This window comes from Mastigoproctus giganteus, chromosome 2, assembly GCF_048544385.1.
Source record: "Mastigoproctus giganteus isolate SK-2022 chromosome 2, ASM4854438v1, whole genome shotgun sequence".
In the NCBI taxonomy this organism is placed as follows: Eukaryota; Metazoa; Arthropoda; class Arachnida; order Uropygi; family Thelyphonidae; genus Mastigoproctus; species Mastigoproctus giganteus.
This window is the reverse complement of record NC_143576.1, coordinates 156607251-156631326: the sequence shown is the minus strand read 5'-3', so window position 1 is coordinate 156631326 and position 24076 is coordinate 156607251. Positions and strand designations below refer to the sequence as shown.

At 36.1% G+C, this 24076-nt stretch overlaps 1 protein-coding gene across 1 annotated transcript in view; it reads left to right on the top strand.

Annotated features, from left to right (window-relative positions):
- LOC150089684 (arylsulfatase B-like) overlaps nt 1–24076 on the top strand; it is a 101894-nt gene that overhangs the window by 72006 nt on the left and 5812 nt on the right. Inside the window, exons 8-10 of the mRNA XM_090390075.1 lie at nt 22–85; nt 7436–7533; nt 17491–17627. Coding sequence (XP_090246201.1) covers nt 22–85; nt 7436–7533; nt 17491–17627 — 299 coding nt within the window. The remainder of the gene's footprint in view (nt 1–21; nt 86–7435; nt 7534–17490; nt 17628–24076) is intronic.

Sequence of the window (24076 nt, the reverse complement as noted above, 5' to 3'; positions counted from 1 at the left end):
TATAATGTAATTTCTTTTCAGGTGCCTACAGAATATATAAATATCTATTCCCACATTCCAAATAAAGAGAGACGAGTGTTTAGTGGTAGGGATTTTTATTCTGTCATTTCTTTTGATTATGTTTTTCACCCCTGAGAAATAATTTCAGAGATAAATTATTTAAAAATAAATTACAGAGAAAGCTAGCTTTCTCTCTGCAATTTAATTAAAATAGTCCTTTTTATTATTTACTTTGCTATAACCTGGTGTCATAGCTATTCAAGTGTTGGCATAGTATAATTTGTTACTTGCATGTCTTATATTTAATCCACTGGAGGATTCATAACTTTTTTGTACTGCCATCACTCCCTAATTTTATACTCTTAAGTTGCAGATATTTTTCAATAGTTCTTATTCATTTTACACTGATTACTTTATTTGGACTAAACTATGTGGACTCTAAATAAAAAATATCATTTTAAAATTACTAGCTGCTTTTTTTTTAAAAATACATTTCCTAAGGAAGGTGAACTTTTCAACCATTTTTATACCTCAACTTTAAAAGCAAACAGTGAAAATAAATATTTCTCTTTGAATTTTTTTTCTTTTAGTAAAAAATTGTATACTTTTTCAAAATTTCTAGTGTTACATTCATATCTGCAGTAGTTAGTATTTTTTTTAAGTACATTGATCATCTGCTTAAGAGAAGCGATTTGCAGTTAACATGCTATTTGCAGTTAACATGCTATTTGCAGTTAACATGCTATAACATGCTAACACAGAAAGTTATATTTTGTAATTATTTTTAATTATTAGTGTTTTTCTGAATAACAGAAATAATTCTGTATTATTGTTATTAATTATCCTTACAGCATATAATTTTATTATATTAGTCTTAATTTATTGCAAACACTGTTTTGGCTACTTTTCTGAATTTTCTGGAACTGAAAGAGGTCCAGAGGACCTGAAAGAATTCTTTTACTATTTAGAAAAAATTATAGCAGATCTACTTTGCTAAATAATTTTCCCAGCTATGCCAGAAATGCTGGTATTGTTGAATTGACAGTGATGTGCAGTTCACTGTTGCTTCATAATGTCAACCAGTTGCCATAATTTTCTTTGCCCTCCCTCTACATAATCATGTTTACTCCATTTTTCTGAAGTAATTTTCACAACTCCACCATACATTAAACATCCACTTTCATCTTAAATAAACAGATTTCAAGATCAGCATTATAGCAGCAATATAGAAGATATAGCATGGCACTACACTTACTCATAAAATTTATGAAAAACAACTTTTACATTTTTAATGAAAATTTGCTTTTTTTTTGTGAATTTCATTTGCTAGTGATATTTTAGTTGTTACTGCATTATTTACTTCAATGAATTTCTTGATAAATGGCACAATAAGCACGATTTTCAACTTTTGAGATGACTATACAGCAGACTCTCGATTAACCGGGACCCTTCAAGACTCCAAATTAAAAAAATAATAATAAAAAAATAACTAGAATAGATATAAACAAATATTTTGCAAGTCGTAAATAAGTGACAAGCGGCATTATAAGTCATCATTGGGAGATTAGTGTACCTATTACGTGCAATCCCCGCTGTCTTCACATCCGCCGCTCAAAAAAAATAAAAAAAAAAGAGACCAAATGTTTAGTTTGATTTAGTGCATTGCATTGATTGTTGTGTTCCGTTGCAGTGCAAAAGGACAAATTTTGTTTTGTTATTTATGTGAGGGATGTCAGAATTTTTTTTATAGTAAATTTTTATTATTTTTTTTGTTTAGAAATCATGAAAATTATGGGTAAACACAGAAAGAGTTGCGTTTTCAGTTAAACAAAAACTTTAAATTATTCAAAAGTTTGGAAACAGTGCATCTGTTAAATCTCTAAAGAACCATTATAATGTTGGTGATCAAACCATACGCAACATCGTAAAAAATAAAGGGAAGCTATTAGATATAAAATCTACATTGAAAAAAAATATATAAAAGATATTTGACTTAAAATGAACATCACAAAAAATAAAGGGACGCATCATATTGGACATGCGAGTAGTGCGTGGTAAGTTTTTTTCGTGTTTTATCTATCATCATATTTTTTACGTAGGCTGCTGAATATTTTTCAGACTTAATCAACTATGGATTTACGTAAATTTTTTTGCTCATTTTTTAAAAATTTTTTTTTTAGGATTGTAAAATTTAAAAGAAAAATGATAAATAAATAAAATAAGCAATCAATAATGATGATCACAGCATGCACAAATTGCACAAGTGAGATACGGAGTAACAAGCAAAAAAATAGGAAAGAAGAGAAGATTCTTACAATTTATTTATGGTTTTTTTATATGACTGAAGATTTCAGTGAAGAGACACATTTCACCATAATAATGTAAAAACCAACACAATTCCAGCTATTGCTATTATCGCAAATGCAATAGGATCGAGTTTACTACCTGTTTATAATTAGATGCATGAACAGAAAAGTCCAGTAACCCAGAAGGTGCAAATTGTTTAAATGCAGTGACCTCCAGAAATATGCTTTATTATTATTATTATTATTATTATTATTAGCCATATAAAGCTTATGCTGCACCAGCCAAAAAAAAATGTTACCCTGAGAGAGAGAGAGGGGGGAGGGGGGAGAGAGAGAGAGAGAGAGAGAAATAAAAGGGAATCACCAAGAAAGAGAAGAATGATGATATCCAGCTAAGGACCCTGGGTATGCAAAGCCCATACTCACCAGATGTAAGCCCCTGGGGTTAGTAAAATGTGAGTTCACGTGAGGTGATAATGGTGTGTTTCCCCTTAACCCTGTGAAGTTCTTTTCAGAAAATTTCATTTTGACTGTTATCATGGTGCCGACTAAGAGAATAAGTGACAGCACTACTAGTAAATCTACCCAACAAAAGGAAAGCCTTCAATTTAGATCAGAAAATTAGCATTAGCATTAGTAGAGGCATTTGATGCAAGAAAGCAAGCTTATGCAGCATCAGCCAAAAAAATAAAATAAAATAAAAAAAAATAAATAAATAAAAATTAACCACTTCCACTTCACCCCTCTGTTTGTTCGATATACCTGTCCAGCTGAGCCTTACACTTATTTAGGCTATCAACTTTCACGACATGACAAGGGATGGAAGTCTGTTCCACCAACCAACCACCTGCTGGCTAAAGGCAAATTTCCTTACATCTATCCTACATCTGTCTTTCCTCAATTTGAATTTATGCCCTCTCAGGTGATTTTTCTGAGCAAGAGGAAGAATCCCATCAGCATTGAGCATGCTCAAACCATTCAAGGCTTTATACACATCAATCAGATCACCTCGCTGGTGCCTAGTCTCCAGACACTGTAATTTGCAAAACTTAAGCCTTTCTTCATAAGAGCAACCCATTGTTCCATTCACTAATGTTGTTGCCGTTCTCTGTACTCATTCCAGCAGCTCTGCATCCTTCTTGAAAAGAGGCCTCCAGACCTGTATACAGTACTCAAGGTGTGGCCTGACCATGGCCTTATACAAGGGAATAATCACCTCCTTATCCCTGCTAGAAAAATTCTTGTATATCATTGACAAGACACCATGAGCTACTCTTGCAGCCTGTCTACACTGCTCAGAAAACTTCATATCTGCCTGCACAATTACCCCCAGGTCCTTTTCATTCTCTACCACTGTCAGTGTAGTACAAAGAGTTGATACGTTGCTCTGGGGTTGCTGTTTCCCATATGTAGTACTTTACATTTGTCAAATATTAAACTTCATTTGCCACCTCTCAGCCCATCTACTCAACCTTTCCAGATCCTGTTGCAGCAGCAGCATAGTGTCAGTAGTGTCCTTAACAACCCTGCCTACCTTTGTATCATCTGCAAATTTGGACATTAAGCTTGATATACCATCATCAATATCATTTATAAATACAGAAAACAACAATGGACCCAACACTGAACCCTGAGGGACTCCACTAATAACAATAGTCCACGATGAGCAGTGTCCATTGATTACCACTCTCTGTCTTCTCCTCCTCACATCCCTTTATCCATAGCAGCAATTTGCCTCCAATGCCACACTGCTCCAATTTGTGCAGCAGTCTTCCATGTGCAACAGTATCAAAAGCCTTTCTAAGATCCAAGTATATAATATCAAAGTTATTCCCTGCATCCAGTTCTTTTGTGACTGTATCATAGTATCCAATCAAATTGATCAGGCAAGACTTTCCCTTAACAAAACCATGCTGTTTCCCTGAAGTCTTGTCTAGATGATCCTGCAGTTCTTCTTTAATCAGTGCCTCCATTAATTTTCCTGGAACAGAAGTTAAACTCACAGGTCTATAATTACTTGTGTCAGCCTTTGATCCTCCTTTGTGAATTGGGGTCACATTTGCACATCTCCAGTCCATGGTTACTTCCCCTGAGTCCAAGGAAGCTCTTATAATTATGGCTAATGGTTTGCTTAATTCCTTTGCTGCCTCCTTTAATATAACTGGATAGATCCCATCCACCCCATGTACCTTTCTTGTATTTATCTTCAACAATTTCTCCTCCACTTTACTCTCAGTTATTACAAGATTCTCTAGCTTACTGCCAGAGTTGAATACTCCTCTGGCATTCCCCTCGCTGAATAACTCCTCATGTGTGAATGTCGATGCAAAATATTCATTTAGTTTGTTAGCTACCCGAGCAGGATCATCAACAGTTGACCCATCGATATCAAGTGGACCAATCTGATTCATCCCCTTCCTTCTAGAGTTTACATAAGTAAAGAACTCTTTACTGTTTTTCTTTGCATCCCTTGCCAAAGATTTCTCGTAATCTGCCTTCGCCTGCCTAACCTCCTTTGTAACTTGGTTACAGGTCAACTTGTATTTATCACAGGCTTCTGTGTCACGTGTTAATTTGTATGTATCCCATGCATTTTTCTTCTCTGCCATATGTCTCATTAGTTCATCTGATATCCACTTAGGCCTAAACCTTGAACAATATTTCTTAGTTGATATGTAAAGCCTAGTAGCTTCCAAGAAAAAATTCTTTGAATGCTTCCCATTTTGAATTTGCTGTTGGTAACATCATCAGTTGGTCCCACTGTATAGAATTTAAATACTGCCTCAGTCCATCATAGTCGCCTTTACGAAAGCAATAACCCTTCCCTTTACCCCTAATGGTAGTTACCTCTTTGAGTAAATCCCACTTCAGCACACTGTGATCACTGCCACCTAGTGGTTCATTTATCTTCAGATTCTTAATGCATGAAGAATCACTACTGATAATCAAATCAAGAGTATTACTCCCTCTAGTTACCTCCCGAACATGCTGATGTAGAAAACAATCGTCCAATAAATCCACAAAAGCCTTCCTAGTGTGTGAGTGACCAGCCCCCAAATTCCAGTCAATATCTGGGAAATTAAAATCCCCCATTATAAGACTCTCTGATTTACTGGCCCACTCTATTTCCCTGTACAGTTTCTTATTATACTCATCAGAGTCATTAGGGCTATAGCACACTCCTACTCTCAATTTTGATCTCCCAATGCTTATGTCACACCAAACTGACTCGACACTGCACTGTCCAGTGATGTCGAATGGCTTCACTTCCTTGGATTTTATGTATTTCTTAACTAATAGCATAACCCTTCCTCCCTTCCTCCCTTCCTATCCTGTCTATCCATTCTGTAGACATTGTACTCCACAAATTCCAGTTTTGCATTCCTTATATCTGTGTGACACCACGTCTCTGAAATCCCAACAATATCTGCCTTTGATGTTTTGAGCAATACCTAAAATTTATCAAATTTATTCACTAAACTCCTAGCATTGGTGTACACGCAAGTATACATGCACCTGTTCTTTTTCTTAGCTACCCTAACACAACCCATGTGTTTACTTGTACCCCAATGATTCCCAGCAGTCTCTGAAATATCCTGCATCTTATTTTCCAGGCTGCGGCTCATTCCAATAGTAGCAGTGCAAGAATCACTTTCACCTCTGCCAGTGGCTACTGTTAATCTATTAGTCCTTGTATCCTCCCAATAAATTTTTTTTTATTTTATTTTTCCGAGGCTTGAACCCCATGTCGTTGTTACTGGCGGTCTGGTGCTTATCCCCACGGCTACCCTTTCAGTTATTAAACTAATAAGGATGTATGAAAATGGCCAAACATTAACAAGTATCGAGCAGAATTCAGATTTGTCAATAATAATATAGTAGCAGTATGTTAAGTCATTTCCTAGTTACGTAAAACTCGACGAAGTAAGAAGTCCTGGAACGTATCTCTTACGTATGCCAGGGACTTTTTTATTTTTGGGGTTATCTGGCATTTGTTTTTTACCATCTATCCCAGAAAATCGAGAGTCTTCTGTATATACTTTTTCTCCTGTAATTTCAAATGAGCAAAAGTAGAGTGAGTGGGTTTGCATTTTGTGGTTTTCAAAAATTTGACATTAATATAGAAATGGGTGAGAAAATTATTTCTAATAATATCAGTATGCATTGCCAGATCAAGATCATTGTGTTTTCTTGTGTCTAGCTCCCTAAATGTACACAATGGTTTACCTCAGTATTTTGTAAGTGATATTTTTTATGCAAATTTATTAAGTGAAATTGACTCGACATTAGCAAGAATTAGTATACGCAGAATAATAAAAAGCCATAAACAGTTGGGCTTGTCAAGCCTTTTGTCACCATGTATGTTACAGTTGGCTTGCTAAGTTAACAAACATACTGATATATGTGAATGAAATTAGTTTGAATTTTTGGCTACCTAATGGTTTTATAAATATGAAAATGAAAGTGCATTTTTTTAGTGTTTTTTTTCCAACAAATTTAATAAAAGTTATGCTACATTGAAAATAACAAGCTTAATAAAAAAAATTTAAGTGTAATTTTTTTCATTTAAAAAATAAATAATTACATTTAATACTATTGCAATTTATCAGGAAATTATTAAGCATTGGTATACTTTAAACAGAATAATAAAAAGCATAAAATAGGTGGGCTTGTCAGGCCCCTTGTCACAATGTATGTTTAAATTGGGGGTGCTGGTTTAACAAACAGTGACTTGCCACAGGGGTGAGCTTAGATGAACATATATAATTCACCAAAAATGGATTTAGCCTATGTAAAACTCCCATGATCTTTAGTAACATCAATAGTAGCATGAAAGTCTATAAAGATTTTTCATTAATCTCTCTTTTTTCTTTTTTTTTTCTGGTCAACAATTACACAAAGTTTGATCCAAAAAAAGTTTGAATGTTGCAAAATTCAATGATAAATGTTTATATTGTTAATAGCTTCTAATATAATCACCTTCAGAACAAGATAATGCATGATACAACAAGTGTGTGCACCCACATATTTGTTCTGTCATGCATTCCACAGATTAACATATTTTTAGAAGTCTTCTTTAATGGCCTTGGTGAATTATTAAATATAAATCACATGTAATTTCCCCTTAGGAATGGTAACAGCTCTGGATGATGCCATAGGAAAGATTGTTTCTGACCTTCAAAGGTATGGATTCTGGAACAACACCCTTCTTGTGTTCACTTCTGATGTAAGTTTATAGTTCATTGCAAATATAGCTTCATAGTAGCTTGTATCAGTAGTCCATTGACAGTCTAGCAGAAAGATTGTACATTTTATTAGGTGTTGTCTAGCAAATTTAAAGGAACAGTATTAACTAGTAAATGTAAAATGTATCTTTTGCCTAAAATTAGGGGGGGAAACAGATGTAGTCCTTCCCCCTTCCCAGTAATACTCTAGAAATGAGTTCTCTGCTTTTTTTTTTTTTTATTTTTGATCAGTTTATAAAAAGGAATATGTAATAAATATTCATTCGAAAGACAAATTTTTCACTGTTGTTGAAGAATTCACTTTTAAGATGTATCTGTAGTCCACAGTAACTAAAATAAATCATTTCCATGTCTTTTTTTTTTTTTTTTTTTTTTTTTTTTTACTAAAATGTCTTAGAAACTGGTGGTCTAAAAATATACCATCGATTTACCACAAGAAAATTCTATTATATGAGGTGTGATCAAAAATTTTGGGTGCTGAACTAATATTTCAGAAATGAAATATTAGTTCAGCACTTACTATCTATTTGAAACTTACTATCTATTTGAATGGATCTGCTTCAAGGTGATCTCCTCAACACTGTATGTGCTGATTCCAATGCTTCTGCTACCTCTGTTAGCATTCTAGATGGTTTTTGGAATTGTTGATAGTTTCTGTGTCATTTTCTGAATAATTTCCTCAGTCATTGCAAATCTGTGACTGTTCAAGGCGACTTTAAGCTTGGGAAACAAAATAAAAAAAAATAAATAGAAAAAATTACAGGGTTTTAAATCCAGTGAATATGGCAGATGGGAGACCACAGTGATGGAGTACTTTGCAAGAGATTCTTAAATGGAAAGCAATGAGTGTGCAAGGGTGTTGTCATGTTTGCTAGTGCCAATTCTCTGAGGTCCACTTTTCTGGTCATTTTCTCTGAACAGCATTGCATGATTGATCACTGGAAAACTATATTTTGGTATTCATAGTTCACTATACATAGTTGTCTAAAAAATATGAATATCTTGTAAAAAAAATATGATAAACATGATCTTCACCTTTGATTGAAATTGTCTTGCTGTTTTGGATCTTGTAGATGATGGAGTCTTCCATTGTGAGGACTGGGCCTTTGTTTCCAGGTCATGGCTTGCACACATGATTTGTCACCAGTAATGATGGAAAAAACAAAGTGTAGATCAGTAGCAACACTTTCATGAAAATTCTGACATACAAGAACTTGTCACTGTCTGTGATCATCAATGAAAATGTAAATCACAAACATGGTTGAAACATATTGCATCCCAAATCTTGTATTAAAATTGATTAACATGCCCCATTAGGAGTACTGACTTCACTAACAACTTTGTGGATAGTTAAAACATCAATCACTCCTGATTAGATCATGAGCACAAGCAATCAAACCATTGGTTTTTGAAGTTTACAGGCAACCGGAGCAAGGATCATTCTTCGATGGACTCTTCCCTAATTTGAAGCAAAATTGATTCATATTCAGTGCTTAGTATAATCGCTCATTTTAAAATGTAGTGAAATATATTTAGCACCTTCTATTAAAAATTCAAACTAATTCAGACCGACTGCAGATAATCAGGCACTTCTTTTGTTACTGTGTCTGAATGATTCACTGAATATGTTTCAACAAGTCACATTATGATACTGTAATTTCATGGTGCAAAATCAGTCCTCAAAACTTTTTTATCACACTTCATATGGTATAAGAATCTATTTTTACCATTCATCTATAGATATTTTAAAGATATCTATACTCTATATTTTCAAAAAAATTGGACAACAAGAGATTGTCTTATAAATGAGTAACAAGCATTTTTCTTTTTATTTCTTTTTCTTTTTTTTTTTTTTAACTTTTAATGTAGTGTAGGCTCAGTGCTAAATGTGTATCCAAAGAAGATCAGATCGATGACTGCCCAGCTCCAACACTTGGCACAACCACATTACAAATATTGCTTCTCCTGCATCTAAAAAACTTGGTTTTCTCTTTTGTTCTCTGCGTTACTTTTCTTCCAAACAGCTGCTCACTCTGTATAAATCGCAAATCCGCCCTGCAATGGAATATTGTTCCCACATCTGGGGTGGTGCCCCCAAAACCTCTCTCAGGCTGCTTGATTCCATTCAGAAGAGGGCAGTTAGGTTAATTAATGATTCATCTCTAACAGAGTCTCTCCACTCGCTGTCTGATAGATGTACTGTTTCTGCTGCATGCATCTTCTACAGATACTTCCATGGGCACTGTTCTTCCGAATTGGCTTCTATAATTCCCGGTCTCTCTTTCAAAACAGTCCGAACACATGCCGCCACCAGCCAACATCCATTTACTGTCCAACTTCAAACTCACAGAACCAACTTTTCATCTTCCTCGTTTATTCATTCAACTGCCGTTTTCTGGAACAACCTTCCTTCATACATATTTCCTGAAAATTACAGTCTACAGAAGTTCAAGTCCAATGTCAACAAATATCTTCTTTCATCTTCTCAACCTCCAACCCAAGCACGGTACTAAGTACTATAGGTTCTAATACCTCTCGTGTCTGGGGTTCACATAAAAAAAAAAAAAAAAATCACACAGTACACACCAATTTGTACCTTTCTCCACAAAACGTACTTTATCAGGAAATACTCATTGGACAAAAGAGATCGAATAACTTAAGGTATGATCCATGGAGGAGTTGCCATATCAGTAAATGACAGAATACCAATACAACAAGTGCATGTAAATAGCCACTTAGAAGTGGTAGCAATTCATACAATAGCAGGATCCCTATTAATCATATGTTCAGTATACATCTCACCAGGAGAAGATGACTCTTATGAACACTTAGATGCATTATTACAACAACTGTCTCTCTCTCTCTGTTTGACTGGAGATATGAAGGTCATAATCCCTTGTGGGGATGCTCAGACTACAACAGAGGAAAACACATTATCAAACAACTACTGGATAATCAAAACCTCTTACTTCTTAGCAGGAGTAACTACACTTACTTCCACTTTCCAACTTGGACCACAACAGCAATAGACCTCATCATATGTATGCCTACGCTTTACACAGCATTTAATTGGTAAGTATTTGAGGAGCCTCTTGGTAGTGATCATTACCCGGTAATTTCCACACTGGTAGGTGAATATACATGTCATACCATCAAGACTGCCCGCTGGAAGGTAGATCAAGCTAACTGGGAAGGATTTAGGAGGAAAGCAGTTTTCAACACTAATTTCATTGAGCATGAAACATTAGATGTTGCACTAGTACATGTCACAGAAACCATACAAAATACAGGCAAAACCACAATCCCAAAGACTTCATCACGTTTCCCAAACCGTCTGAAGACATGGTGGAATACTGATTGTACTGAAACAAGAAAACAACAAAATAGGGCATAGAACTGATTTTGCAGATACCCCACCCCAGACAATCTGTCTCAGTACAAAAGAATGTGAGTTATAGCATGATTCACTAGGAAACAGAGTAGAAGAGCAACATGGATCAAATTCACATCCACAATAAACAAGACAGCAAATACTCGTATAGTCTGGAATAAAATAAGGAAAATGGACAGATAAATATAGAAATAGACCATCACCAATACTGATCCGCAATGGAATCAGTTTGATTGACCCTATCATTATTACAAATACATTAAGTGAGACCTTTGCAAAAGTATCAACGAAAGCATCATACCATCTGGAATTTCTGATTCAAAAAGAAAAAGCAGGAAAGCATAAGATTAATTTTAAATCAAAAGTAAATGAGCCCTACAATCAGCCATTCACAATAAAACTGCATGAAGTTTTGTCCTGAGCTAGATCAAGTGCAGTAAGCCCAGACAACATAAATTGTGACATGATCAGACACCTTAATAAGACTGAATTAGAAAATCTGTTGAAACTATATAACACAATATTCCATGAAAATGTATTTCCAAACACATGGCACCATGCAATAGTACTAGCTTTCCCTAAACCTGACAAAGACTTAACAAACCCATGCAACTATCGACCAATAACTCTCACTAGTTGTTTAGGAAAACTACTAGAAAAAATAATAAATAAGAGATTGATATGGTATTTAGAGGAAAATAACATCTACGCAAACACACAGTGTGGTTTTAGACATTACAAATCTACACTAGACCACCTAGTCACAATTCATTATGATAAGAATTTACATTCTTAGAAGGATAGAAGCCAACATCAGAAATGCATTTATCAGGTCACAACATATGGTTACTGTATTTTTTGACATTGAAAAAGCTTATGATACCACTTGGAGATATGGAATCCTATGAGACATGCACCGTGCTGGACTTAGAGGCAATCTTCCTATATTTATCCAGAATTTCCTTCATTTGCCACCTCTCAGCCCAGAGCAGATGGGCTGAGAGGTGGCAAATGAAGTTTAACATTGACAAATGTAAAGTACTACACATGGGAAACAGCAACCCCAGAGCAACGTATCAACTCTGTGGTACTACACTGACAGTGGTAGAGAATGAAAGGGACTTGGGGGTGGTTGTGCAGGCAGATATGAAGTTCTCTGAGCAGTGCAGACGGGCTGCAAGAGTAACTCATGGAGTATTGTCAATGATATACAGGAATTTTTTCAGCATGGATAAGGAGGTGATTATTCCATTGTATAAGGCAATGTTCAGGCCACACCTAGAGTACTGTATACAGGTCTGGAGGCCTCATTTCAAGAAGGATGTAGGGCTGCTGGAACGAGTACAGAGAAGGGCAACAAGATTAGTGAATGGAACAAAGGGGTGCTCTTACGAAGAAAGGCTTAAGTTTTGCAAATTACAGTGTCTGGAGACTAGGCACCAGCGAGGTGATCTGATAGAGGTGTATAAAGCCTTGAATGGTTTAAGCATGCTCAATGCTGATGGGATTCTTCCTCTAGCTCAGAAAAATCACCTGAGAGGGCATAAATTCAAATTGAGGAAAGACAGATGTGGGATAGATGTGCGGAAATTTGCCTTTAGCCAGCGGGTGGTTGGTTGGTGGAACAGACTTCCATCCCTTGTGGTGGAGGTTGATGGCCTAAATAAGTTTAAGGCTCAGCTGGACAGGTATTTTGAACGAACAGAGGGGTGAAGTGGAAGTGGGTTTTTTTTTTTTTTTTTTGGCTGATGCTGCATAAGCTTGCTTTCTTGCATCAAATGCCTCTACTAATGCTAATGCTAATGCTAATTTCCTTATGAACAGAACCTTCCAAATCAAAATAAAAACTTCTTTCTCCAAAATCTACCAACAAGAAGAAGTAGACATCCCACAGGGGGCTCAGTCTTGAGTGCCATTTTGTCTGCCATAAAGATTAATTCAATCACAAATTAACTCCCTCCTTCAGTGTCACATACACTTTATGTCAGTGACATTAGCATCTCTCGTCAGTCACAGAATGTGAGAACTATGAAGAAGCAGTTGCAATGTGCAATCAACAATATAAGTAAGTGGATGACTCTAGATAATGGATTCAGACTGTCAAAGCAAAAAAACAACGTGTACATTTCTGTCGCAGCCGAAATCTCCATCCTAATTCTGAATTAAAACTGGAAGACCAGAGAATACCAACGCAGACAAAAGCAAAATTTCTTGGACTAATCTTAGACAAGAAACTCACATTTGTGGAGCACATTCGGCAGCTACATAAAAGCTGTACAAAACATCTTAACATGCTTAAAATCCTTTCATCAACAGCATGGAGAGCAGACAGATATTCCTTATTAAATCTATACAAAGCACTAATGAGATCAAAATTGGATTATGGAACCCCAATGTATGATTCAGCACAGAAAACAGCTCTGAAATGGGTGGACCCAGTTCCTCATAATGCACTGTGTATAGCCACTGGTGCCTATCATACCTCACTCATATATTCTCTATACCAAAGCCAACAAACTGCCCCTAACTCAACAAAAACTGGTGTTGGATTATACATTTAAAATAAAATCTATGCCTGGACACCCTGCTTGGGAGACACTCTTGGATCCACATTGCAGAAATATTTATCAGAATCGTCAACAAGCAAATTGATTCCTGGGAATCAGAATTCAAGAATTTTTAGCAGTATATAACCTTAATATAGACAGTGTAGCATGCTTGCCAGTTCACACCCCTCCACCATGGGATTTGTATGTCCAAAGATGTGACTTCTTTCAGAAATGGAATAAAAATGCAATGCCTGCAACAATCTTTCAACAGTTACATGCAGCGCATAGACTTCAGTTTTCTGACTATATTCCAATATACACAGATGGCTCAAAAACAGACACTTTAGTGGGGGCAGCAACTGTATTCCCAGATATTATAATAATAATAATAATAAATATTCTGTTTATACTCCGGCACGACAACCAAGTCAGTAGAGTTTACAATAAATCGTCAATACAAATATTTATCGTATTTAGTAGTCACGGGCTTGAACCCCGGTCCACTCAAGGAACGTGTGCTATGCACTCTCGCTCCTGACCACTGGGCTACGTCACTTTAACACAACAACTACCGAAAGAGTGCAGTGTGTACACAGCAGAATTGTACACACAAAAAATAACCTTAACTCATATACAACATATGCATTACAAAGCCATGCAAAGCAGAGGTACACACAAACACCCAATCCTTTGGCATATACAACAAATACTAATGGACTGCACTGTAAATGAACAGGATATACATTTCTTTTGGATCCCAGGACATATAGGGATTGCTGGAAACCAAGCAGCAGACAGAACAGCAAACAAAGCCATACTGTAGACTGGAGAAGATATCTCGGTACCTTATTTCGATTGCAAGCCTATGATACAGCGTACTTGTCAGATGCAATGGCAAAAAACTTGGTATCTCAAACTACAAACAAACTGTACCAAATTAAGCCAAAAATTGAAAACTGGGTTTCTAGCACATGGAAGCTGAAAAAAGAGAAGACAGTACTGGACTAAAAATCAGGCACACCCATCTTACACACTCTTTCTCATTGCCAGCAGAAGAACCACCTTGTTGCCAGACTTGTGATAGTATCCACACAGTAAAACATATATTAATAGACTGTATATGCAAATGAGAAAACTGGTGCAAACAAGCCTTCAAAGATGTTTATACGACACATTACACCATTACCCTAGCAGACCTCTTGAATGATAGAGATGACTTTACAGATGTTTTCACCTTCCTTAAAGCTATTAATTTATACTGCCTCCTCTAAGGAAGTAAACACAAGAAACAGACTAACCCAATGAAGTATGAATCAGGCTAAAAGGAACAACTCAAATTCAAAGTAAACACCTCTGAAACACATCATACCATATGAACTGGCGCATTATGACACACGTAGTCCATGTGCCAATAAACCCTAATACAACCAACCAACCATTATTGGCAAGATTTGGGTACCAATGTTTCAAATGAATGGGAAGCTTAAGATAGGAAAACAAGCTTAAATAACTTTAAGGGATGTTTCAGAGTAGTGAAATATAGAAGAATGTTTAGTCTTAACTTTGTTTATGGTAATGTCAGGAGTGTTGTCAACAGAATTAGTGAATTCAAACTCCTAGTTAGGACAATTACAATGGCATAGTAGGGCTAATGGAAATGTGGTGACACCCAGAAATTGGGAATGATAATTTTCACTATGGTATGCATAGTTTATTAAGGATTGATAAGAAAGACAGAAGGTGTGGTGGAATCATGCTTCTTATTGGAAGCAGCCTGAATGTGAAAAGAGCTTTTGCAGAATTAGAAGTGATGCCACCATAGAATCTGTGTAGTGTGTGTCAGTTGGAAGTAAAGATATAATGAGAGAGTAATCTACAGACCAGAAGATTGTGAAAAGTCTCTATATGTATATGGGATGGGTGAGCAAGTGTGAGTGTCTTACTTTGGGTGCTTTACATTTGGCCCAAGCTGATTGGAATAAGTGGGGGGGAAACCTACAGTGGAGAACAAATTTTTAAACAAACTAGGTGATTATTATTTGAGAAAATGTTATAGAAAATACAAGAGGTAAGAATATTTTAGACCTGATCATTACAACTCAAATGACATTATAGGGCTCACAGTACAAGAACCATTAGCAGGTAGCAATCACACAGTTGTTAGTTGGAAGATGAAGAAGAAGTTTAAGACATTACATGGCATCTATCAATTGGGAAAATTGCAGAGGAAGGATGAATACAATAGAATTATGGAATACCTTTGAAGCAATAATCACAGACGCTACGAATGCATATATATTGCATGAGAAAGATGTCAAGGTGGATTAATATGGAGCTGACCAGGCTAATAAAGCAGAAAAAGATAGCATGGGAAAGTTACAGAGTAATGAAAAGTACTAAAGCCTACAACAGATACAAGTTCATCTGTAATAGTACCACAAAAATGGTTATGGTAGCCAAAACTGCATATGGTAAAGCAACGGTTAGGAGAACAAAGAGTAGGTACTTTAAAATGGCTGTTTATTAGTAATAAAAATATTGTTTTATTACAAATAAAAAAAATAAGTACTGAAATAAATACTACAATCCATTAAGAAAAGGATAAATGTTGATAGACTGTAGGGAGAAAGTTTTTGGTCTCTTAAAAAAAACTGAAAACATTTTTTCGAAAAAAAATTGTGACTGGCACTAGTGTAAAAATAGATTTTATTTGTTATACAATTCGTGTTTCACATTTTATAAACAAATTTTCTGCTTCAAAGCAATAGAAAAATGGGGTCTGAATCCCCCCCCCCCCCAGTTATCCACTGTATATCACTTTTATATTTGTTTCCCACCAAATATAAAAATTTCACATCTTAAATGCTTGCTTTTATGGAGCTTTAATGGAGATTTCCATTACTTTGTTATGAATTTTTTATTAAATAAATTGTAAATTATGAAATTTTTTTGCATATATTATATACAGAAATGTACGAAGGGTGATCATTTAATTCAGAGCCTGGTGCAAGATCTTATCTTAACTGTCATCTGAATCTGCTGTGGATTTCTCCCTCTCAAAATACTCTCCTTTGAACTTTACATACTTTTGCCACCATCATACCCACATATTAAATGTTTCGTACAAGCCATTTTTTGAAAGACTGAAGTGCTTCCGCTGTGGCTCTGTGAGCATCATTGTGTCAGACATGAAACTCTTGCCCTTTCAAAGCTTTCTTCAGATATGGAAACAGGAAGAAATCACACAGACCTAAGTTCAGTAAATAAGGGGGATGTGGCAGAACCTCAGCACCTATGGCAGTGATTACTGCCTGCAGAATATTAACCGTATGGAGCCCTGGCATTATCTTGATGGAGAAACCACTTCACACTGGAAAGTTCAGTCACACCAGAATATGGCTGTCCTACCAAGACACTCATTACCGTATGCTTCATTCATCTCTTTAACTGTTTCTGACACATTTAAGCCCCATCTGACACAATAACAAATCACTGTTCAATATGAATGTCCGACATGATACTTGTTTCAAAACGATCTTTAGTGACACGCGGGTAAGAAAACTCTCTTCATGCAACACTAGCTCAACAAATACTGGCACACACACAGTCTGCTCAGTAGCAATCAAGGAGAGCACCTCTAGTGGCAGTTATGGAAAGTTCACATGGTAAACATAAAGTCTTGCACCAGTCCGTAAATTAAATGATCATCCCTCGTGAATATAGTATTCATGTATTTAAGTGTTTGTAACCACCCTATTTATATCCAAGTTACAAAAATTTGTGAACACCTCTTTAACATGTATCTCATGAATGACATTATTCATCTTTCGTGTTTTTTATGATACAAATTTGAATGTAGTACAACTGTTAGTTCATAAAGATACCTCTAGATAGGGAAATTAATTAAGCTACTCTAAGTTTTATGACAGCTTATCTGTTTTCTGTGAAAATAGTCATAAAAACAGTTCAGTTTGTATTTTTTTTTTCTTACTTTATAGAATGGTGGCGATGTTCTTAATGGTGGCAACAATTGGCCTTTAAGAGGAACAAAACTTACTTTGTGGGAAGGTGGCACAAGGGTCCCAACCTTTGTACATGGTTCAATGCTACAGAAGACAGCATACGTGAATAATAAGTAAGAATATGATATATGAATTAATGATATTTAGGTGATCAGCCTCTCTAAAAATAGTATAATGAAAATATAATAAAATGACTTATAACTCAGCATTTTTTTTTTTCAAACTATTTCAATACCAGCATTGAAATGTAACCCTAATGTTTCATTTCAGTTTACAATTAAGTAAATGTTCCTTTACTTAATTGTCTAAAAATTTTTATAGTTTTGAATTTCTCATATAAAACTGATAGCTGTCCATTTTTCCAAGTTCAGGTAAATGCATTTAACTGAATTAATATTTTTCTTACTCATTTTATATTCTTCAGAAGTGAAGATGCTTAAAATATGCAAATGCAGCTCCATCATTCTTACTCTATTTATTGTAATTTAAACATCCCCGGAAAGAGCCTTAATCACTTTTACACCTTTGAATTGGGGGTGGAGACTTGATAGTAGTAGTAGTAGTAGTGGCATGTGATGTAAGAAAGCAAGTGCAGCTTATGCAGCATCAACCAAAAAAAAAAAAATCACACCATTCCCTCCAAATGCCTGTCCATTTCCTCCTAAAATTTATTTAACCTATCAACTTCCACAACAACAGATGGAGGTTTGTTCCAGCAATTAATCACCCGCTGGCTAAAGGCAAATTTCCGCACATCTATTCTACATCTGTCTTTTCTTAATTTGAATTTATGCCCCCTTAGGTTCGTAATCTGAACAAGTGGAAGGGTTCCATCAGAATTCAGCGTGCTCAACCCATTCAAGGTCTTATACACCTCAATCAGATCACCGCACAGGTGCCTAGTCTCCAGCCGCTGCAATTTGCAGAACTTAAGTCAGGCACCTCCATAGCCAGGTGGGCAGGAGCAGCAGTGCGTAGCACACACTTCTTGATTAGACCAGGATTCGAGCCCATGACCACTAAATACGGACGATGCGGAAAGGTCAGGGAATGACAACCGCATATCCCCGGAGCAATATGGCCTTAGTTGCTAATGCTCCTAAAAACCAAATAACAAACAAACAAACAAATAGAACTTAAGCCTCTCTTGGTAAGAGGATCCCTTCATTCCCCTCACCAATCTTGTTGCCCTTCTCTGTACATGCTCAAGCAAATCTACATCCTTCCTAAAATTAGGCCTCCAGCCCTGTATGCAGCACTCAAGGTGTGTCCTGACCATTGCCTTATACAGAGGGACAATCACCTCCTTTTCTCTGCTAGCAAAATTCCTATATATCATTGACAAAACTTAATGACCTGCTCTGGCAGCCTGTCTGCATTGCTCAGAAATCTTCATATCTGACTGCACAATTACTCCCAGGTCTTTTTCATTTTCTACCACCTTAAGTGTAGTACCACACAGTTGGTATGTTTCTCTGGGGTTACTTCTACCCATATGCAATACTTTGCATTTGTCAAGGTTAAACTTCAGTTGCCACTTCTTAGCCCATCTGCCCAAATTTTATAGATCCTGTTGCAGTAGCACACTGCCATTACTGTCATTAACAACCCTGCCAACCTTTGTATCATCTGCAAACTTTGACACTAAGCCTGATATACCTTCATCAGTATCATTGATAAATATACAAAACAACAGTGGACCCAACACTGAACCCTGTGGGACTCCACTAATAACATTAGTCCATGAAGAGCAGCACCCATTAATTACCACCCTCTGTCTTCTCCCACTCAACCATCCTTTTATCTATTGTAGTAACTTACCCTTAATACCATTCTGCTCTAATTTGTACGTAATCTTCCATGCGCAACAGCGTCAAAAGCTTTCCTGAAATCCAAGTATATATATCAAAATTATTTTTTGCATCCAGTTCCTTTGTAACCACATCATCGTATACAATAAAATTTGTTAGATAAGACACATCAAACCCATGATGTGTCTGAATTATTGCTGCAGTCTTGTCTAGATGATTCTGCAATGCATCTTTAACTAGTGACTCCATTATTTTACCCGGAACATATTAGATACTTGGTCAGTGAGAACACTAAGTGAAGGCTTAATTATTTAGAGTGATCAGTCTTCCACACATAGAGAAGAAAGTCTTTAGGAATTGGTATTGCAAGCCTGATTTGACATTGCATCCTCATGTGCATATTTTGTTTCTCTAGCACTTTGTAGTTGGGATTATTCAGCTAGATCAAGATCAATCCTTGAAGTGTTTTGGATATTGGGATTGCTATGTGGGAAGTCTTAAATGGTCAAGAAGTCAATCTTGAAGTCAATATTGACAAACTTTGAACATAGCATTTGGGACCTTCAGAGATTTCTTGTCTGAATTCTCCAATATAAAATGCATCTGGAGTGGAGGGGGATCTATCCAATTATATTAATGGAGGCAGCATAAGAGGTAAGCAAACACTTAACTATAATTATGAGGGCATCTTTGGATTCAGGGGAGGTCATTATAGAATGGAGATATCCAAATGTATCCCCAGTTCACAAAGGGGGATCAAAAGGTGACATGAATAATTACCGACCTGTTAGCTGAACTTCTCTTCCAGGGAAAATAATAGTCTCTTGTTAAAGAAGTAGTGTAGGACCATCTAAACAGGAATGCAGTTATACTGCATTCACAACATGGATGTATTAATGGGTGATCTTGTCTGATAAGTCTGATTGGATACTATGATGCAGTAACAAGCAAACTGGATGCAAGGGCAAGTGACTGCTCTGGATAAAGGGATGGTGGAGTGGGAGAAGACAGAGTGGTTATTAATGAACACTGTTCTTTGTGGATGTTGTGGTTGTTATGATGAAATTTAATGACACATAGGCTGCTAGAGCCATGTTATTTCTTTGTGGGCTAATGCTATTAGTTCACAACGTTCCCTAGGATTCACTGCTGGGCCCATTGTTTTCTATATTTATTAATGATATTGATGAAGGTGTATCAGGCTTAATGTCTAAGTTTTCAGATGATGCAAAAGTTGGTAGGGTGGTTAAAGACAGTAATCAGAGTAAACTATTGCAACAAGACCTAAAAACATTAGGCAGATGGGCTGAGAAATGGCAGTTGAAGGTATTGCATATGGGTAGTCAGTAATCCCAGACTAACATACCAACTGTATGGTACGTATTACACTTGGGGTGGTGGAAAACGAAAAAGACCTAGGAGTAATTGCACAGTCAGATATCAGGTTCTCTGAGTGATGCAGACAGGTTTCTTGTAAGCTCATGGAGTTCTGTCAATGGTATACAGGAATTTTGTTAGCAGGGATAAGGAGGTATTATCCCATTGTACAAGGCAATAGTTAGGCTGCATCTTGAGTACTGCAGGCAAGTTAGGAAGCCTTATTTTGGGAAGGATGTAGATCTGCTGGAATGGGTGTAGAGATTGCTAATGAAGAGAAAGGAAGGATGGGCTTACTAAAGAAAGGCTGCAGTTCTGCAAATTGCAGTGTCTGGAGACTAGGAACTTGCACATTGATCTGACTGAGATGTTTAAGTTTTTGATTGGATTGAGCAAGCTCAATGCTAAAGGCATTTTTCTGCTTCCTCATACTACACACATGATGGGGCTTAAATTCATATTGTGGAAAGATGGTTGCAGAATAGATGTGCAGAGGTTTGCCTTCAGCCAGTAGTTGGTTAATTGTTGGTTCAAACTTCAAGCTGTTGTTGTGGAAGTGGGTAGTTTGAATAAATTCAAGGAATTACTAGACAAGTGGAGGAGATGGACAGGAGATATGGGATTTATTATATATATATATATATATATATTTTTTTTTTTTTTTTTTTTTGGCTGATGCTATATAAGCTTGGTTTCTCGCATTTACTACTAATGCTAATTATAACTGTGTCCAACCTGTTGGTGTGATTGTAGTGTGTTGTACGTAGGTGAAGAAAGGCTTTTTATTTTCATTTTACTTGAATTCTCTGGATTTTCTGCATGTAGTTCAGCATCTAATAATATGGTTTTGGAAGTGATACAGGAAGAATGGGACTATCCATTTGTTTGCCTGCTTTTATGTTCAAAATTTATCTCCCCCTCTCCACTGTCTTCAAAAAACTGTTGAGTAACTTTCAAATTTCACCTGCATAGAAAAGCAATGAATTGAAGTAGAATTTAATGTGTTTCATTATTGTGCCCTTTCTGGTTTTGCACACATCCCTTTTTGCATTCTAAAAGGCTTTTAAAGCATTAGAGTGAATGTATTACTTGTGATCTCTAAAAGTGGATCTTGTATCTGGAATAACACCTAGCAGTTGAACAGATTTTTTAAGGTTCATGCTGATGTAGATCAATACATGTTTGGTAAAAGTATAACATATTTAACCCCAGGGCTCACATCTGGTGAGTATGGGATTTGCACACCCAGGATTCTGAGCTGGATATCACCATTCTTCTCTTTTTTGGTGATTCCCTCCTACTCTCTCTCTCTCTCTCTCTCTCTCTCTCTCTCTCTCTCTCTCTCTCTCTCTCTCTCTCTCAGGGTACTCAAATTTTTTTGGCTGGTGCAGCTGGACAGGTATTTTGAACGAACAGAGGGGTGAAGTGGAAGTGGTTTTTTTTTTTTTTTTTTTTTTTGGCTGATGCTGCATAAGCTTGCTTTCTTGCATCAAATGCCTCTACTAATGCTAATGCTAATAAGCCTCAGACTTACTCACACCATATGGCTAATAATATTTTGACTTTCCTGGGTTGATATCAAGTGCGAAGAATGCTGCATGTTTTTGGAGCTCATCTAGATATTGGTTGAAAGTGAGTCTTGAAATAGCATTTAGTAGGAGTACAAAAACTGAAGCAAAGATCACTGATGATAGGCAGGAGCTCCTCCTTATGGAATTCCAGTTTCTATAGTCATGGTGGTCTTTTTTTGTTTTGTTTTGTTTACTTTAAATTATAGGGTTCTGTTGTTATGCTTCTCATCTAGAAAGCTAAAATGCAATCCTAATATTCCATAGTAGTTTTTAGAATATATTATTATTCTTATTATATCATTTTATACAGCATCTTTCACTATTTACCCCTCCTCCTATAATGTGAGAGATACATTACAAAAAATGGGGTGTAGTAGAAATGTGTATTATGTCATGCATATTTTTATTGTGCAGTCAGAGATATGTTCCATAAAAGCTAGAAATTGTCAAACATACCTTATTATCAAATTTATTTTTGTTCAGTGCATATTTCTCTGTGATTAGTAAATAGCATATTAAAACTCAAAAAGGAGATTAAATAAAAATTTAAAAATATAAAATAAATTTTTTGCTTATACTGTGAAATGATGAAATTCAATAAATTTCAACAACTGCTGGACCTTATATGATTATTGAAAATTTATTGAAATAAAATGTACACGAGTGGTATTGTTTCATTTTTGGTGGCTAATTTTTTCAATTGGAAGAAGGGAGGGGGGATCTTCTTGCCTCGCACAATTTTTTAAAGAATGAATGTAAGGTTTGTTGCCTAACTTGTTTTTATATATATATATGCAGGGTGTTTCAAAAGTGATGGTCAATAATTTAAAGGTGAACTTATACAGACTACAATATGCAAAAAACGTTTAGTAAACATGGGTTCTTAAGTGAATTGTTTTCAAGATATTGCACATTTCTAGTTTGGATCCACCACTGACTTGTTTGTTTAGGTTAGGTTATGCTCATTCTCTTCCTTTCCCCTCTCTCAATGCTCTGAGACATAGCAGGCATACTAGTACTTCTCAAAGGATAGTCAACATGGAAAGAGGTTACAGCAATGAAGAGTATGTGGACATGCACTTCATATATGGTAAAGCCAACGGCAGTGCACTTGAGGCTGCATGTTTGTACCAAGAAGCATTTCCCTGCTGAAAGTAGCTCAACAGGTGCACATTCATGGGTACATCAATGCCTTAGAGAACATGGGCACTTCACATGGATTATGAGCAGGTAAGCCCAGAAGCATAACAACTGATGTTGAGGAAAGGGTGTTTGAAAGAATAGAACAAAATCCAGGAATTTCGACAAGGAGGGTTGCTCTGCAAGAGCATGTACTCAGTCATAGCAGTGTGTGGCAAATTTTACATCACCAATTACTGTACCCCTACCATACCAGCGTGTACAAGGTCTCAGCAATGCAGACTACTTTCCCAGAGTGCACCCATAGTCAGTGGCAGATCTTAACAGAAAATGGGCATTATCTCGAAAACGGTTAATTTGTGGCCCGATATTCACTGGGTCTTTTTTGCTTATTTTAGTTTGTACTTTTCACCTTTAAATTATTGACCATCATTTTTGAAACACCCTGTATATTAATACCTAACCATGTATCAATACTTATTTCCACTGACATCAGACTTTGCATTTTGGCCTTCCCTGTATTCGACCTACTATAACTAAATTTGCCCACCCATTTCTGATGACAGCTTTACCACCTTTATATTTTTTACTTAACAGTTCCTTCACCTCCAAATTGGCTTTGCAATTCAGCCCATAATTTTCTTAATTCATCATAAATTTTAG